Source organism: Falco rusticolus, chromosome 1 (assembly GCF_015220075.1).
Source record: "Falco rusticolus isolate bFalRus1 chromosome 1, bFalRus1.pri, whole genome shotgun sequence".
NCBI classification, from domain to species: Eukaryota; Metazoa; Chordata; class Aves; order Falconiformes; family Falconidae; genus Falco; species Falco rusticolus.
Genome location: NC_051187.1, coordinates 95,021,206 through 95,039,671, shown reverse-complemented (window position 1 = coordinate 95,039,671; position 18,466 = coordinate 95,021,206). Strand labels below are relative to the sequence as shown.

Below are 18,466 nucleotides of genomic sequence, written 5' to 3'. Positions count from 1 at the left end.
GTAATTAGTAAAGATACTTTAATCCCCTTGCTTAAGGAAAATGGCAGATCGAAACAATGTTCCACTTTCAGAAAGGTATATTTAAAAAGTGAGAACAATGCAGAAGGCGTTTCTTCTGTCATGTAAGTGAGGTTCATGATGATCTGTTGTGGTGAAATGAATATCATTTTGGCAGTGGTTTTCTTTTCATTTCATGGAAATCGTAAAACTAGACTTTCATAGAAACATAGTGCAGGAAATGTAGCTCCATAGCTAATGCTGCATTTTAATATTGCTGTTGCCTTTTCTACTCTTCTCCTCTAGCCATTTTTTCTTAGGCTGTTAATACAGTTTTAAAAAAAAAAAAGCTACAACTAAATTTAAAATCTTTGCTTGACTTACTCTTTCCTGTATTATACTGGTGTTTATAGGGCTGATTAAAATATACTGATATAAGGAAACTCTTGGAAGCATGTAGGGCAGATGCGCTGTACAAGTATAACATACGATTTGCCCTGCTGTAACTTATCTTGGTTTGAACATGTTGCTGCCTGATCACATGATGCTACTACTTATAATTTCCAGCTGTTAAATCACCATTAAAAGAAGCTTAAAATACATTGCATTCTTTCCTAATATTACGTATCCGTATGTGTAAAGCCTGTATTTGCTGTGAAGATTTCATTCAAGCACTAGCAGAAGCTGAGGTGAGCATTACAGTTACGGATGGGAAATAGGGTATCTGTGACATTATTTCAACATGTAGCTTGGTTATGGAATACTTGAAACATTTCTTAACCTGAAAATGACATGTTTGAGTAGAGGTGCCTAAAGTACTTGGTATACAGAGTCGTTTGTCCAAAATGGGCACCTTTGTTACTCACAAAACCTGCTTGCTTCTTGATAATTATTTTCATAAGAAATAGAGCAAATTCCTTAGGTTTTACAGTTGAACAGGTACATTTTTATGGGCTTATATGTAGTACACTAAAGTATGAGATATTAGTAAGATGTCTTTTTTTACATGGTTTCAAATTTAGTGTCTCAGTTGTTCCACTTCAACTGTTTTTATCACAAAATTTAAGAGACTTATGTTTAAAGTTCCTCTGCAGCGTGTGCTTTTTTTGTTAATTGCTTTGTTATGTGGAAAATTTAGTTGAATATTTGTAAGTGTAGGAAAGAAACATTACTGACTTTGAAACATGGCAAATAAAGATACGTTTCACTCTGTTTTCCTACCTTTAAAAAAATCCCTGTATTTATGATAAGTTAACCTAGTTGCTAGAGGGAAGTTAAAACCATATAATTCTGTCAGAGTACTATGAACATTGCTTGAAGTTGACTTGCAGATTTATTGGCTAACTTAAATCACAGCTATCAAAATTGAATGGTCTATTTTATAGCTTGGGTAAATGAATCTTTTCCTTATCTGTTTCCTTTTTTTTTGACATGCGATTGTTTTGTCCTCTGCAACTAAGAGATGAATTATTAGGCAGCGGCACTGTGTTATGATATACCACAGATACAGGAGGATTTGAACGCATTTTCTATTTAAAGGATACTGTCAACTATTGAAGGCCATAACATTCATCTTCCTATAGGAAGGAAAATCCTGTACAGCATTTCTGGAGGCTGTAATTTTAAATGTCTGTTTTTAAATACCTTGCATTTGTAAGGCTTTGTTCAGTTGTGGTGGTGTTTTAAAATTTTAAGTGGCTTAGGATTGTTAAAAGGTCAGGGTAAGAGGTTTATGCCTCTGTACCTATCGCTTTCCTTTGAAGTATTATTGAACTTCATGGGAATAATTCACTAGTATAAAAATCCCCTTCCTCAGAGAGACATTAATTCTCAGACAGTCTTTACCTGCTGTTGCTGTGACTTGTCCCTGAAACTACTGTATCTAAAAAGAGAACTAAAGGAAAAAGAAGTGCCTTTTTCAGTTAGTTTATGTACTTAGCAGAACTCAGTATCTTGTTACTTTCATTTGCATTGTAAGAAATTCTTTTAATGAACTTTCACAAACAGGAGAGAAAGAATTAATAAATTGGAAAAGCATTCCTTTAATTCCTATTTGTGGCTTTTAAGAGCTCGAGTAGTAGCCAAACTTACATTAATGCTGTGTTTTTCAGATATAACTAGCAGCACTTTTAATGGTTCATTTTAAGCCCTGGAAGCAGACAAGTGCTATGCATAATTGTTTGCTTTCCTTGCATAATCACATAATCTTTTCAAACTGTAGCACACTCATCCTCTGTTATAATATGGATTGGATTGTTCAGGACAGTATTTTTAGGAAAAATAAAGAGACTTTTGTTTTCAGTACTTGTAGAAGCTAGCTTATTGCTCCTTTAATCTCAGGAGGTGAAAAAGACAAATACATGTACATGCTCTACGTTTCCAGTTTGGTGAAATTCTCTGCCTGCACTTGAAAAGAAGCCTGTAAGAGGGGAACTGTTGAGTCTCTGTGGACGATGAGGAATGAGTGATCAAGATCAATAGATCAGGAGGCAAAAACTTTGCCCTGCGTAGTGTTATGTTTCCTGAATTATTCTGTTAACGTTACGTAGTTCAGGATTCAGGATGTTGATAAATGTGAAAAATTACTGGACGTGCAACTCCTGACAAATATCTTGACTGTAGAAGATCCATATGTACATTATACTACTGGTGTTTCCTGATCATTAAATACTTGTGATTTCTTTAGGGATAATATGGTGATGATGTTTTCCTAAGGACTGAGGTTCAGAAAACTTAATCTTAAGTTTGCAGCTGAATTTTGCCTTACAAAATGACACTAGGCAATGTAACAGAAATAGCATGCCAAAGAATGTTACCTCTTGGAAAATGTTTTTATATTGTCACATTTTATATGAATGTCAGTAAATTACAGTGAGAGGCTGTACAGAAGGAGATAGGTAAAAAGGCATTGAAGGTTTAGTGTTTCCTGATTATTTTTTTTTTAAATACTAATACTTTCATCGTCACTTTATTATGTATTACCTTATTTTTTCAAATATATTTTATTTCTAAAATATATTCACAAGTTTGGGGAAAATCAAGAGTTATTAAAATATGTATTAAAATAATAAATAAAGCATGATTGGAGTGCTTCAAAAAAGGGCAGAAAGTACATGTTTATTTAAAACGCTGAAAGCCCTTACCCAAAATGGTCTATGTACCCACATCAATTCTAGTTTGACTGAGAAATCAATCCAGGCTGAGCTCACTGATTTCAGGGATTTCTAAAGGCAAGTGAAGAGTAAACAGTTGAGCAAAGTTCTAACTTGTTGATCTCCACATTCAGACATTTTAGGGCTCTCCGTTCCTTTGGAGAGTCTTTTTTGTTCGTCGGTTTATCTGAAATATGCAAGTGAGATATCAGCCAAAGGGTTGAATTAGTTCTTTGAAATAAACAGAAGCACGTTAAAAATTCCTGTTACATAATGCTTTTCATTCTCAGACATCTTGAAACTTTTCAGGTTTGAAATTTTCAGGTTGAATATTAGAAGAAAGGGGAAAAAAGTGTGAATAGCTAAAGCTCTGTTAATTATTGCTAAAGTAATAAAATTTTATATCTGAAGCAGAATGATTTGGAAGCTGTTTACCGGTTTCCAGGTAAAACTTTCAGTGAAGTATGAAAAATTTCAGCCCAGGTCAGCATTTTGTAGTATATGAAAAAGGTAACAAAATTTTCTCCTTAACCTTTATAGCTTAAGGTGACAAGTACTGCCTTGAGGTACTAATCAAAAAAGTTTCTTTTCTCACTCTGACCTCCTTGTAGACATTTCAGTCTTTTAATGGTCTGATTTGTAACATGAACTACAGTTATCAATGCTTCTCTAAATAACAATTCTGTGCTCATAGGCTAGAGGAACTGGCTGTGATCTGTGCTAATTATGACATTCCCCATGTTGTCAACAATGCATATGGAGTTCAGTCCTCAAAATGCATGCATCTTATCCAGCAGGTAGGAGCTGTGTATTTCCAATAGTAACTTTTTTAACAAATATAAGTAAAACTTTGACTGTAGACAACACTAACAAATTTTATCTGATGTTTCACTGCTTTGCATCTAATCTTATGCATGTCTGGTATTTGAACAATTTTCTGAGAGAGCAGAGCAGAGGGAAATAAAACTTAAAAATAATAGTTATTTCTATGATGTGATTTTAATGTAATGAACTCACATTATTTAGGTTTTCATTAAGTTCAGGTGTTTTTCATAACAGAAAAATGTCCCTAATAAGTTTTCTTAAAATATTTCCTAGACTTGTTGGCTAAAAGTGAAATAATGAATCCTACTTAAATAGGAATTAAGCCTTCAACAGAATGTGAGTTACAGATTTTTCAATTGAAGATACAGGATTCTACAGCAAAACTTCATGAATCTTTTCACTTAGAATATTGTTGATACAGAGAACAGCTGAGGAAACTGGGTTAAGTTCAGTGTTAGGTTCAAAAAAGTTTAATTTCTCTTGCTGTTTAGTTTGAGGAGCTTGCCTAATATCTAAGATCACCCATGAAACAGAATTCTTGCATTTTTGTTCATTGCAGTGTATGTGCACTGTTTCTTCACTATTTCCTTTTTCTCTCTGTTGCTCACATTAAAAGAATAGGGGGATTTTTTTTAACAGGATGCAGGGGATCCTGAACTATTATGAATTTAAAATATGCTGGTTGGGGTTTTTTTCCTAATTAAGAAGACATTACATTATTAACTAAGCAGAGACCAACTTGATAAATAATTAGGATGGGAATGTCATGTTGGCAATTCTAAATCTTGAGAGACTGAAGGAATTTGACAAAACTTGCAGTGATATGTGAAATAGAAAATGGCATATGCTTTATTTGTAATGTACTTAGTACACGTTTATTGTATTTAACTTGCACAAGTTTAGTGAAATTCTAACATGAAGGAGGCTGTGGAATTGCTGAGTTTTACTGCATGAAGTGTATCTAATGATAATCTTTTCAGACTATAAAGCTACAAATAGAACTGTTACTGTGTTGATTTCTGTGTTTTTTCTTGGCATGGTTGGGTTGTTTGGTGGTTTGTTGTTTGTTTGTTCTTGGGTTATGCAAATGGATACATTTGAGCTCTGATTTGTTTTACATTTATTTAAAAAAAAGTATTTCCTGTGATAGAAAATGGATTGATTGCCTGTGAGAAAGTAGTTATTAATGAATACTTAGGAATATGTACATGCTGAGCACAGTGTGAACAGACCTTGCAAGGGTATCACAGGAAAGAGCTTTTGAGACCATTTTATTTGTCATGCTTTTCCTCTGGTGGTCTCCTGTCAATTAAATCAAATTATCCTGTTGGCATTCATTTTCCCATTAAAAAGCTGACAAACTGAGAGTGCTTCGTCCTATCTCTCATGCACTAAGCTATTAAAACATAGAAATAATAACTGTGGTTTAGTTGGGTCCGCTTTTTTCACTCTTTTGCCATAGGCATTAACTTTGTTTTTATGTCTTGGGTTTAGTTTGTAGTACCTTAACATGTACATATTTAAATATACTTCAATATGTATGGTCTTTAATACACTTTTTTAATGCTGCATACTTCTTGTGCAGTTGACAGTAGTGGATTACTCAAATTGAATATGTACTCTAGAATCTACATTTTTTCCTTTACAAATATCTGAGTGGCTAGGTATGAGGATGTTTTGTTTTCTGGGAAGTGGGGAAACCTGCTATAGGAAGTTACCTGGATCTTGATTTTGCAAGCAGCCTTGTAAGGAAGAGTACTGTCACAGCCCACTTGTTTTAATGCAAATTTATACATGTATCAAGAAAAATCTTCTTTGCTAATGAAGCATTAACCTGTAGCCCTTTACTGTGAAAATCTGTTTTTGGGTTTTACGGTTTTAACTGTATAATTCCCATTAAGTTCCAAGGGTTTTCTTTTTGGTTGTTATTGGAAATAAGCTATGCTTAGACTTGCAGGAACTAAAATCAGTATTTTAAATCATAGCAAAATAGGAATTTGTAAGGTACTATGTAAGCAGACATTGGTAATAATAGTCAACTATGCTAAGGAAAGGTAATGCTGTTTTTAAAATTTTTATCACAAATACAGCATCTGAGAGAGTTTAAGGAATTACATTTGTTTTAGTTGTACTGTTGTGTAATTATGATGTGTCATGTGTTTCCTTTTTCCTAATGTATGCTGTGGACGTTTTTGGTTTTGTTTTGTTCCTTTTTGATGAAGGGTGCTCGAGTAGGCAGAATAGATGCTTTTGTTCAGAGCTTGGACAAAAACTTCATGGTTCCAGTAGGTGGTGCTATCATTGCTGGCTTCAATGAGTCCTTCATTCAGGAGATCAGCAAAATGTATCCAGGTAACTAGTTCATGGACTGATTTCATCCATACAAAGCGACTGTAGAAAACCTGATTATCAGCTTTCGTTCACATAAAATTTATTTTTGCCAATTTAATCTGTATATCGTTTTGTTTTCAGGAAGAGCATCTGCGTCTCCTTCCTTAGATGTCCTCATTACGCTTCTGTCTCTAGGTGCCAGTGGCTACAAACAGTTACTGAAAGAGAGGAAGGTAAGCTTTTTGGCAAGCAGCACTTTCTTGAAGTGAGCTGTTAACGAAGTCTTGTTGCGAAACAGCTTTGTGTGGTAAATGCAGTTTCTGTCTAGAAAGCCACTGAACTTCTTCTGAGCTCACAGCTCTGAATCTGGGAAGGCAGTGTGTTATAATTACTTCTTGGCTCAATGGTGCTCATGAGTAAGCATGATTTCCATGTTGTTTTCCAAAGCAGAAAGCTAAGCTGTGGTCCTGTACTATCTTGTATAGTATTCATATTTATTGTTCTAAAGCGTGACTAATTTTGTCAGTATAATAAGTAGAATTTTGCCCACAAAAGCTTAATCTGAGAAATACTGTGCTATCTTGTCATGGTCACACTGCTTCCACAACTAAAGCGTGAGATGAGAGACTGAGGCGTAGCCCAGGGGTGTCTGTTCTTCTTCATCTGGCCCTATTGTGCCTTTGTGCTATGATAGTGTTTAATTAATGTGTGTGTACCACATTCTCTGGAGGATCACAGTTTCTGGTTAGGTTGTAAATACTGCACATGGCCACAAAAAGGAAAAATACTGTCATTTAAGGTATTTATCTAGATACAGAGCTAGGTTTCTTCTCTGCCTCTCACAGACTGTATGTTTTATGTTGAGTGCAATGCCATTGCACAAACATTCAAGAGGTCTAAGGTTGGAACCTGTATATCTTGAGTTGTCCTTAATTCTGAACATATTACAGGTCTGGTTTTGCTATCTCTATGTATAAACACAGAGGATTCTTTTTGTGGAGGGTTTTAGGTGAGGAAGTGCTGTGAATTACGTACTGTTAATATTTTTAAATCCTGCATTATCCCATTATTTTATTTAGAAACCACATTCCAGTTGTTTCCTTCTGACAGCTTGTCTCTGATTACCTGGCAGGGCAATAGTGCTGGGTGCTGTGACTTGTTTCTAGCTGCTTGTAGAGACATCCAGGAGCTCTGTACTGGAATTGTGATCCCATAGGAATAGCTAGACTGTAGAAAACCAGGCCAGCTTAGTGGCCTTACAATGACTAAGAAGTGATCTGTGCAGCTAAAGTGAAAACATGGCTTCTGAAACACCGAAAGCAGTTACCACTTTTGCCACTGTTGCAATACAGTTTCTAACATTTTATTTTGGGCTGTTGTATGCATTACCACGTGTGGTTTGTATCTTCATTAAAAGCAAATTGTAATTTTCCCTCTTCACTCTCATCTCCAAAAGAATCTCAAGTGAATTTTTCATGTCAAAGCTGAGTTTTATATTAGATTTACACTGGTAGCAGATACATAATGGGCAGTAAAAATATTCTCCAAGTCATAAATAATAATTCTTTCATAAATAAAATGTCTTAATGAATAGCTGTATATTTTGAATTGTCATTCTCTTGGAAGTAGAATTCTAAAGTGAATAAAGCATTATATTTTTACAGCTTCAGGTCTTTTTATTTCAAATGTGAGTATATACTATAAACACAGTTATATATGGCATAAATATGTTTCTTTTATTGGATTTGTTGTAGAAGTAGAAACCTTTTTTTGCTTAAATCTGTTTGTTCTTGAATTGTAAAAATGTAATAGTGATAGTTTATTGCCTGTGCTCTGTGAAAGCAAAGGCAGAGCTATTAGGCTTCCAGCAGGAGCTATTTATAGCGTGACATTGAGTACTCCTTTCTATATCGGTGCAGCTGCACCTACTCACACAAAAAGTCAGCTATAAAAAAACTTCAAGTGTGGGGTTTTTTTTTTGCTTTCTCTTTTTATGTTGTCCTTATTCACGTGGGTGTTACTTCAGGTTATTTGAGCTCAAACCAGAATATTACTGAGATTAATCTCACACAACCAAGGAAAGAAATAGTCTACCGTTTTTCTTTTACCCAGATGAACTGTTTAATGTAGGAAGGGAAGAGATTATATGAGAGAGGAGCATGTGCATGGAGTGAGGTTTTCTGACAAGCTGGCAGTGGTGGAGTGTGCAGTGTCCAAGAGTATGAGATTATATGATACAATGTGAAGGGTTAAAATGGTGCAGTGGATCTGAGGACAGAAGAGCACGGGACTAACACACAGATACTGTCCAAGTGTTTGAATAATGGTGGCCATATATGAAAACTTAGTAAGGAATGTTTTCAACAGTCCTATTCTCTGTTTCCAGAGAAAGGATGGAAGATGACCACCAACAGTAATGTTTTCTCACTTGTTCTGAACTTTCAATATTCCTTTTTATGTGTTTATGCGGTGTTTAAGCCAGTAGTTTTCTGATCTCAGTAGGGGATTCTGGGTCCTTTTGTAATGCAGATGATGACAGCTGATCCATGGTCCAATTTGTTAATATCTTTGCTTTTAAAGAACTGTTAATAGTATGTAACAATATTATGATAATATCATGTATTATGTTTTTGTAGCGACTCCTTTGATTTCCTCAGTACAGGTTATATTGTGTCTCATATTCTGCATTCCCAGGACTTAAAACTTCCTGTTTTCATTTATGTATGTGAGTGTCTGAACCAAGCCACATGTAGCAAATATAGTGGTTACATTGTGTAATAGCATAAAGAGGAAACAGGCTTCAATTGTCACCTCAGAACTGATGGAGAGCAAGGACCCTACATTCAGGTCCCTGCAGATCAGGTTTAATACCCGTTAACTATTTTAAAATACGGTCCATTTAATCCATTTAACTCATTGTTGTAACAGTATTTTTGAAGAGGTGATGGTTTCATTTTGTTTTCAGCAGTTACAAATTTCCTCATTAGACTTTTCTTAACAATCTAATGATCAAGATAATACCGGTTTACTTAAATGTGTTTCTGTGTTACTTGGAACGTGATGGAGCCTTTTATGTCTGTATCCATCTGTCTGTATACTTTCTAAGAGTGCTTAACTGGAGTTATTTTTATGTCCTTATGGAGTATGTATCTAAAATATTTAAAATCACACTGAGTGGGAGGAAATTGTTTCGTTTTTAAAATTCAGTAAAATACTGGGTTTATGCTTTATGGTTTATCATTGATGCAACTATTCTGATAGGAATAAATAATTTGTACAGTTCAGTGTGAGTTTGTATTGCTGTTCTGCTTATGAATGAAGAATAAGAGAAAAGCCATTTAATGCTGGATATTTAAAGTATAAAAAAATCAAGTATTCTTACAAGACATTTGTTACTTTTTTTTTTTTTTGTCTAGTCAGTTTGCTACACTGTAGTTTGTCAAATGTGTGGGAATATTGCAGGATTTTCCTTGTGTGAAATATGTAGAACGATATTCAGAGTGGCTGGAGGCAAGATAGTTAACAATGTAATCATTATCTTAAATGGTGTTGTGTAATTAAACAAGTGCCAAGTTAAGAATTTCTTCCTAATATCTAATCTAAATCTACCCTTTTTCTATTTAAAGCCACTGCTGCTTGTCCTGTCACTACATGGCCTTGTAAAAAGTCTCTCTCCAGCTTTCTTGTGCCCCCTTTAAGTGCTGTAAGGTCTCCCTGGAACCTTCTCTTCGCCATATTTAGAACGCCCATCTGCTTTTTTCTCTAGAGTTACTGGCTTTTTCCTTACTTGTTTCTCTCTAGTTATTTTCATTTGGAAGAAGAACGGTGCCTAATTTAATACATACATAGAGTGGATAACTGGCTATACCAACTTGCCATCCTTTAAATAATAAGTACTGTAAGAGATGCAACAGAGAATTCCCTAGGTACAACACACAAAAAGTAATCAGTTGTGAATTTGTTCCTGTTGCAGTACAGGTTTTCTCAGTACTAATTTCACCAATTCCATAGTAGACATAATTTATGTACATTTCTGTAATTATGTACATTTCTGTAATATGTTGCTTCAGTTGTAGAAGTAAATAGCCAGCAGAGGGAGCACAAATTAATTTATGATTTCTATTAAAAAAAACCACTAATAGAACAGCTAGCACATTGGTGATGCTCATTGTGGAAAGCAAATAACAAATGAATAATGTGTTTAGATTCAGTGAGGGACCAGAAGGAGGGCAGAAGTGTCTGAACATTTGAAACATAGATGTTTTTCAATTTCTGTGACAGAGCTGTAAATAAACTCTGATGAATTGAAACCGTAAAACCACTTGATTTACCAGTGCTTCTGAAAAATAAGAATGAATTTTCACAAGTTTCAAGTTCTGATAATTAACCATTGATGCCCCCCAAAATTGTAGATGGTAAGGTGGTACTTTTTTCCTCTGTGGCTGATTTCATTCTATAAATGTGAGTAAAGAAAAAGTCAGGAGCTGTATTTGTTTGATTGCTTGTGAAGTGAGACTGGGTTCACTGCAGTGGCTCAATAAAAGCAGCTGTAATACTCTTCTAACTTAGCTACCACAAAGCTCATTTGGTTTCATAAGACCTTTGGAAAGTTCTGCTCAAAAATACAATTTTGTTGATGAACTATAATTTGTATCTGTTAAAGAGTCCACAGGTCAGAACAGGATACTGGTCTATACACAGAAGAAGCAGCTCTATTTAAAGAATGAAAAAATCACTTGTCAGGTCCAGAAATTGAGGATCCTTAAACATGCAGTGACATTGAAGCAGATTCTTCATGGCCAGAAAGAGGAAAAATCTGGTGTTTAGTATTTTTTAAGAGGACTACCTTGTATCTGTATTTTTTTGCTAGTTTGTATGAGAGACCAAGCATTAAAAAGGATGGAAAAGAAGCCAAAGGATACAATAAGAAGAATGGTCTCTCGCTTTGTCCATAAGCGTTTTGAGCTGGTATGTGAAAAGGAAGGTGTTAAAGTGAGGAAAAGCATGAGCAATTATCATAGATTACTACTGGGAAAGAGAGAGGAAATAAAATATGGATGAAGTAAGAGAAGCAGCCTTTTATGTGCAGTGTGACTTGTGTCTGAGCCAAAACATTTATGAATCTCAGTTTTATGACACTTTCACAATAAAGGTGCTATCTAATTAAGTGAAGCAGAAATACAGATGTCTCCATTTTTTTAGTAGGCTTGAAGAGGAAAGGTTGGTCCCAGGAAGGGGACTGGCTGCACAACAGAGCTGAGTATTCAGGAGAGTATGTATTTTGTGAAACGGCGCATTTGAATGTGTACTCATAGTCTTCTCCTTAAGAGACTGTGTATTGCCATTCTCATACAGAAAAAGAAGTCTGTGCACTAGCAGTGATTGTGAGATGCATGGTGACAAGATGCACTACTTTTAGTCTTGAATGGATTAATAGAGAGAAAACAAAGCGGCAATTTGCCATAACACTGACATCTGTGGTAGTAATGTTGTGTTCTCTGGAGCTCAGGGAGCTAGGGTGCAGGGAAGCTCTTGCAGGAGTGGAGTGGGGTAAGACCTGCTGTGCGGTAGGAATCTTTTCAAGATTTTATCTCCCTCAGTTTCAGGGCCGCAGAGAGAATGACTGATATCCCAAGTGAATATATTAGACCAGACAGAGTTTTGTACCAGCTTAAGGGGGAAGAACAGTCTTCAGGAAATGGAGCTATTCCTTTATAGAATGATTTCAGAGGATTGTCTGGTCTGCTTACTTGGTACTCTTGTCTGGTGGTGTAACCCCAGCTGGCAACTAAGCACCACACAGCTACTCGCTCACTCTCCCTGGGTGAGATGGGGGAGAGAATTGGAAAAGTAAGAAAACTCATGGGTTGAGATAAAGATTAATAGGTAAAGCAAAAGCCATGTGTGCAAGCAAAGCAAAATGAGGAATTCATTCACCGCTTCCCATCGGCAGGCAGGGTTTCAGTCATCTCCAGGAGAGCAGGGCTCCAGCATGTGTAACAGTTACTTGGGAAGACAAATGCCATCACTGCAAATGTCCCCCCCTTCCTTCTTCCCCTGGCTTTACATGCTGAGCATGACATTGTACGGAATATCCCTTTGGTCAGTGTGCGTTGGCTGTCCTGGCTCTGCTCTGTCCCAGCTTCTTGTGCACCTCCTCACTGGCAAAGCATGGGAAACTTGAATGTTCCTTGACTTAGAGTAAGCATTACTCAGCCACAACTGAAATGTCGGTGTGTTATCAACATTATTCTCATACTAAATCAAATACAGCACTGTACCAGCTACTAATAAGAAAATTAACTCTATCACAGCTGAAACCAGGACATCATGAAAAGAGGATCAGCTAGGCACCTGTAGGCTATAATGGACACTTAACTGTTTTGTGAAATAGCTACTATTTTCTCTGTTTGATAGCTAATAACAAAAATATGGCATCTTCTTCTCCAGGAGATGTTTTCCTATCTTTCAAGTGAGCTGAAGAAGCTGGCGGATAACCACAATGAGAGACTGTTAGACACACCACATAATCCCATTTCCTTAGGTAATTGTTGGGTTTATGTTTTAAAAATATTCTAATATACTGTGCATTCATATTACACTTTCACATACGGTTCCTACATGTTAAACATTGTTCACTACACTCCATTAAATTGTTCATAGGCTGATATGAAACCACTGAACCCAATAAGGTAACCTACTATAAAAGTAGAGTAGTGACTTGGGCCCTTAATTTTTTTTAAAGAGTTGCTCCTATCCAGTATACTCGTTTATTGTAATCAAGGCAGACAGAAGACATTAGCATGTAGTAATACTTTCTAAAAAAGTAGATTTAACAGTAAGTTAGGGTATAATTATTCTACCCATCATCTTACAGTGTTGTAAAAGAGATTATGGAATTCCTACTCGAGATATTAGTTGTAACCAAAAATAATATTGCCTACCAGTGCAGAATCTGCTTTACATGCAGTCTAACCAAAGAAGTAATCTATGACAGCTAGTAAGAAAACTAAAAATTATGAAATGTAGGATTTGTATTTCTTTTTTTCTTTGTATCTGAAGACAAGTGCTCTACTAGATTTTTACTGTTGGAAAACAGCCTGTCCTCTGTGATTCTACTTTGGAGAAAAAGAAGCTTTGTAGTAGTTTTAACCTGACCTTTTGTTACTTTAGCCATGTCACTGAAGAATCTAGATGAAAATAACGATGCTGCTGTTACCCAGCTTGGATCTATGCTCTTTACAAGACAAGTATCTGGAGCAAGGTGAGCATGCTTTGAATGTGAAAAATTTGGGGGGTTATATTAACATATATTTTACGAAATCCTTTAACATTTACCAGTTGTCTCACGATTGCAGATCACAGTCTGACAATAACACGTCAGGGAGTAACATACTCTTCTTCATCACTGTTACCTACTAATAATGTCTGCCTGCCTGAGTTAGCGATGAGGTCCCCTTTGTTAGCTTTGGTAGGCTAAATAGATCATCTATGCCCATTTAATTTGGTGTCATTATTCCCCTGGGTTTCACTTAGTTTCCAGCTGTTGTCTGATCTTAAGTTGTAAGCTGTTTAGGAGAGATCTTTGTTTTGTTTGTTGCAGCACAAATACAGTTGTGCTGGATGTCAGGGGAAAAAGCTTTTAATACTGCGTGTAGCTTTTTGTCTTACGGAAGAAAATCCTACTTCCCAGAACTAACCATGTTTAAAATAATTTTAAAAATCGACAACCTGAGACAGTCGGAGCTGAATTTATTCTTAGAAACAGCGGTATGTGGAAATGCAAGCCAAATAATTGTTAATTATTTTGGTTTCAACCTTTTAGAAGAAGAGAATGATGTAAAATTTGTTTTGGCAGTGTTCCTTAATCTGAATATTACTGCTGCCATGCTAACTTCTGCCGTAGACTTAATGTCATTTTTTGGTAGCAGAGCTGAATGTTTCCACATCAGAAGGTATGCTTCATTAGCTTGGATTACTCCACTTCCTGCACAAATGAATGACAGTAAATCTATACGTACTGTAGTTAGATGCTCTTTTTAATTTGCCTGTCCTAACCTTGGCTTGTCCTGCAATTTCAGCCATCTTTGGCAGAAATGATTCAAGAGGTTCAATTTTTGAAATTAAAACTCTCCAGTTCTTTGCCTGATACAAAGGTTTCAGATTTTTCCTTTTTTTATGTAAACAAGTAATTCTTTTACAGTACATAAACTGTTTGACTTGGCATTTCAACAGATTTTAAGTGTTACGCATGTGCTGAATGTCAGTGGTAGGAATAGCGACTCCCTGCCTCAGCAGCGTACAGGCTTTTTGCATAACCTGTGGTCAGAGCGTTTGGACAGTGAAGGATCTGCTAATCCTAGTGGTATTTTGTTGGAGTGCAGTTTCTTTTATGAACTGCAGGGAATGTCTCTATAGAGGTAGTAAATTCTTAGAAATGGATTGGTGTTAACTGCTTGTATAGGCTTTAACTGCAGCTACAAGGCTATAGTTCCTTTAACAAGGATGTGGATTAGGGTCTTGATTTATCAGGGAATGTATATGTACTAAAAGTGCTGAGAAATAGGGTGTAATCGGTAGAGGTTCTTACTGTGAGGAAGAGGTAAAGCAATGGCAAAAGGTATGCGCTGCAAGGAGGGTGTGAATATGAGATTAACGTCATAGGATTGGGCAAAAAGGGTGGGAGGAAGCTGGGATCCTGAACCCTCTGAATCCCTTGAACCCAGGCATTTTGGAGTGCGGTGCCCTATGCCAAGCAGATGTCTGCCCTCAGGCTGCTGCCAATATGGTGGTCCCAGGGAGCTCGGGGTCACCAGGTTGCCTAAGGAGCAGCAAACTGGAAGTGCAAGTCAGATAGATAGGGCATGTTATGGAATAGGAAAGTTTGCTGTAGATGTCTTTTCCCCCACACTGGGGTTTCGTAAATACTAATAGTAAAGACCTTAATAATTTAACTGAGGAGGGGAAGTGACATATGCATGTATATGCGTGCTGACTTGAGCTAATCCAAGATCTGCTACTATTGTCACTCTTAGTGTGGTGCTTGGGTACTAACTTGGAGAATGCCTGTTCTAATCTGCTTACGTTAATTTTTTAGATATTACACTGTATAGTACTTCTATAAATGTGTTCATCATGGGATATCACGTAAAATGTCCGAAGCATCTTTAACTGAATCACAATTTTATTTGTTTGTTTCAGGGTTGTTCCCTGCGGGTCTGTACAAACAGTGAATAACTACACTTTTAAAGGCTTTATGTCACATGCAAATGACTATCCCTGTGCTTACCTCAATGCTGCCTCAGCAATTGGAATTAAAAAGCAAGATGTAGATGTATTCCTAAAAAGACTTGAGAAGTGTTTGAAGACTTGTAAAAAAGAAGCAAAGAAAGAAAGAAGTGTGAATGAAATAAGTAATTCTAATGAGGGCACAGAACAACTTGAAGACTAGAAGATACAGATTTAGTAACACAGGAAGATACGCTTTTGTTTGAAGTATGTCAGGTTTGCATTGGGTTAGCATGGTGAATCTGCAGCACAGAAAACTTATTCCTGATCTGAAAACAACAACAACAACAAAGTTGGGTGAAATTCAGCTTTCAAGAAAGTAGGTGATATTCTTTCCGAGACAGGGGCCAGACACAAGTTTTTTGCAGCGTATAAATGCACGTAGTATCTGCAGAAGTAAAGCCTTACATTCGTAAGGACCTTGAGCTGGCCTTCAGCAAATCACGGAATGCTTATTCACATGGTTTTGATTAACAGGATTTTCTGTGGCAGTGATTGAATTCCTTCCTAAGTATAGACCATCCAGCAAGAAATGTTTCACTGCTCTCAAAATATCTCCTTTCTCATCAGCATGGTTGCTACTTTTCATTTCTTTTTGAGGATTTATGTAAGTGTTGGGATAGCCCTTACTAAATACAAGGTTAAAACTGCTTGGGGAGAGTTGGAATAGTAGCGTTTTTCAGGTGTTCTCACCTCTCATGAACTGCCTAAAACAAAGCAGCCCTCAGTGGCAAAGAAAAACCTAGAATACCTCATATCCCGTCAGTACTCAGCTCTTGGAGACATTTGCATAGTTCAGCAACCCAAAGGAATTTTAATGATGAAAGCAAGGCGTTGTAGAGCGGAGAGGTATAGTAGTGGGTTTGGACTTTTTTTTATTTCTTTTTTCTTCCATCTTTTCTTTGATAGTGTGATCAGGTCAGAGACCCACTGAAAAGGAGTGCCTTGTGGGATTAACGCAGCGGTTTCAAAAGCCAGTGAGAGCTAAGGGTATTTTGGCATTTTTAGTCCATTGTCGTTAAAATTTATAGACTTCCATTTCTGAAGTGTCACTTGCCATTGGTACTGTTGCCTCTGTGGCTGCATGCAGTTGCTGATTTGAATTCATTAAGCAAACAGTTTAGAGCTGTTCCTGAAACAAAGGTTCCATATCACTGGAGTGACAGTGCTGTAGGCTGCAAAACTTCTACTTATTCCTAAATGCAGTTACTGCATGGTATGTAGTTTTTATGTCATTTACTATTCAAAATGAGTTTCGTGTTCAAAGACATTTTCTTTGTCTGTCTGTAATGTGGCATCCCAAGTATTACTACAATTAATGAATTCTAAATGTCAGGAAGTACTGTAGTTGCTTTGTTTGGTGGGATCTGAGACAGGTATCCTTCAAAGCCCTTTGTAAATTGTTTAATCAAAGTAGTAGTTTTTGTATTTATCTACAATAAAGTAGTGTTTTTGAAAGGATTGTCTATCCCACGTGTTCAAATGAATTGATACAAGAGGTGATGTTAATAAGCAGAAGTTAATAATATGCTCATCATCATGAAGCTACTCTCACTTAGGGAGGTCGGTCGTGTCTTAAGCTTAAATTGAACTGCTGCTTCTACATCGTTATTGCTACAGTTACATGTTAGATTGATTAAAGCTTGTGAAGGTATGGCTCCCCAGACTACCGTCAGAGTTGTTATTTGCTGTACAAACACCTCCTAGGAGAAATGTAATATAACTTGGCCACTGAGTCCTTGTGGCTATAAGGAGGTGTAAATGTCTTGTCTTTTCTTTCTCTCCCTGCTCCTTTCATTTTTATTTTTTTTTTTATTATTACTGAGAGCATGCTATACCTCAGTTTATCCAGTCTGTAAAGCTCTTCCACAAGCTCTGGAGCCAAAACTCTGCAGCTCACTGCCTCAGCATTCAGTATATTGGAGCAGCCAGTGAAAACTACAAGGCCTTAGTGGTACCTTTCTTGCTGGTTTTTGGTATTGCTGTTCTGTGCCTGAATGAGTATAAATTATTGATGTAGGTGACTAGTCACAGAATGCGAACATTAGAACTATTGTTATGAGAGTGTAGAGAGGTGCCGGGTAGCAGCTGAAATAAGCGTTTGATGAATGATATCCTGAAACTGAATAAAGAAAACAGCAGTTGCCTTCTCTGGGAGGAAGAAACCTCTGCCTTTTATGGTCTCATAACAAATTGTCTGCAGCAAATAATTCACTCACTTCTACTATAGATTGAACTGCTTTCTCAGGTAGTGTTTTTCCTGTCTTCAAAATGTTTCCCGTTTGAAATAAAAGCTGAAAATTTCAACAAATCACCATAAACAAGTATCCAGGGAAAAAAAATAAGTGGTTTGTTTTGATTTTGACCTTTTAAAGCTTCCTTTTGTTTAAAAAAACTTAAGATTATGAGAATTGGGAAAAAAATAAATTTGTGTGTCATTAAAGTTATTCGTAAATCTTAGTGATGCCACCTGAAGTCAAGAAATCTAAAATAATTTGAGAAATGTGCTCCACCATGAGGCATAAGCTCTTGAACTAGATATTTGTGTTATATTACTTCGGTAAGCTGTTGTACCAGTTTGCAGTTTTATTTACGTGCTTTGTCCCTGTACATGTCTTCAGTTTTAATTAATATTCAGTTTTTAGAGACAGAAGCATTATGTAATGTCACTATAAATAGAATGAAATTTTAAGTAATTCACATGGCAATATAGTTGCAAGTAAATGGACAAGACTTGGTTATTTACAGCATATTTGCAACAGGAGATTCAGTAGATAAGTATTTTTCAATGAAAAATATAAATGACAAATAAATCAATTTCTGTTTACTTTATATATCTACAATAAAGTAGTGAAATAATACTGGAACATACA

The 18,466-nt window shown here is 36.2% G+C and overlaps 1 protein-coding gene across 2 annotated transcripts in view; it reads left to right on the top strand.

Moving 5' to 3' along the window:
- SEPSECS (Sep (O-phosphoserine) tRNA:Sec (selenocysteine) tRNA synthase) overlaps window positions 1-18,466 on the top strand; it is a 26,146-nt gene extending 7,680 nt beyond the window's left edge. The window contains exons 6-11 of one of the 2 annotated variants that reach the window (XM_037390591.1): window positions 3,844-3,946; window positions 6,197-6,326; window positions 6,447-6,538; window positions 12,756-12,849; window positions 13,479-13,569; window positions 15,507-18,466. In XM_037390591.1, coding sequence (XP_037246488.1) covers window positions 3,844-3,946; window positions 6,197-6,326; window positions 6,447-6,538; window positions 12,756-12,849; window positions 13,479-13,569; window positions 15,507-15,756 — 760 coding nt within the window. In that variant the 3' untranslated portion in view covers window positions 15,757-18,466. The remainder of the gene's footprint in view (window positions 1-3,843; window positions 3,947-6,196; window positions 6,327-6,446; window positions 6,539-12,755; window positions 12,850-13,478; window positions 13,570-15,506) is intronic. The other variant, XM_037390583.1, reaches the window with a different exon arrangement.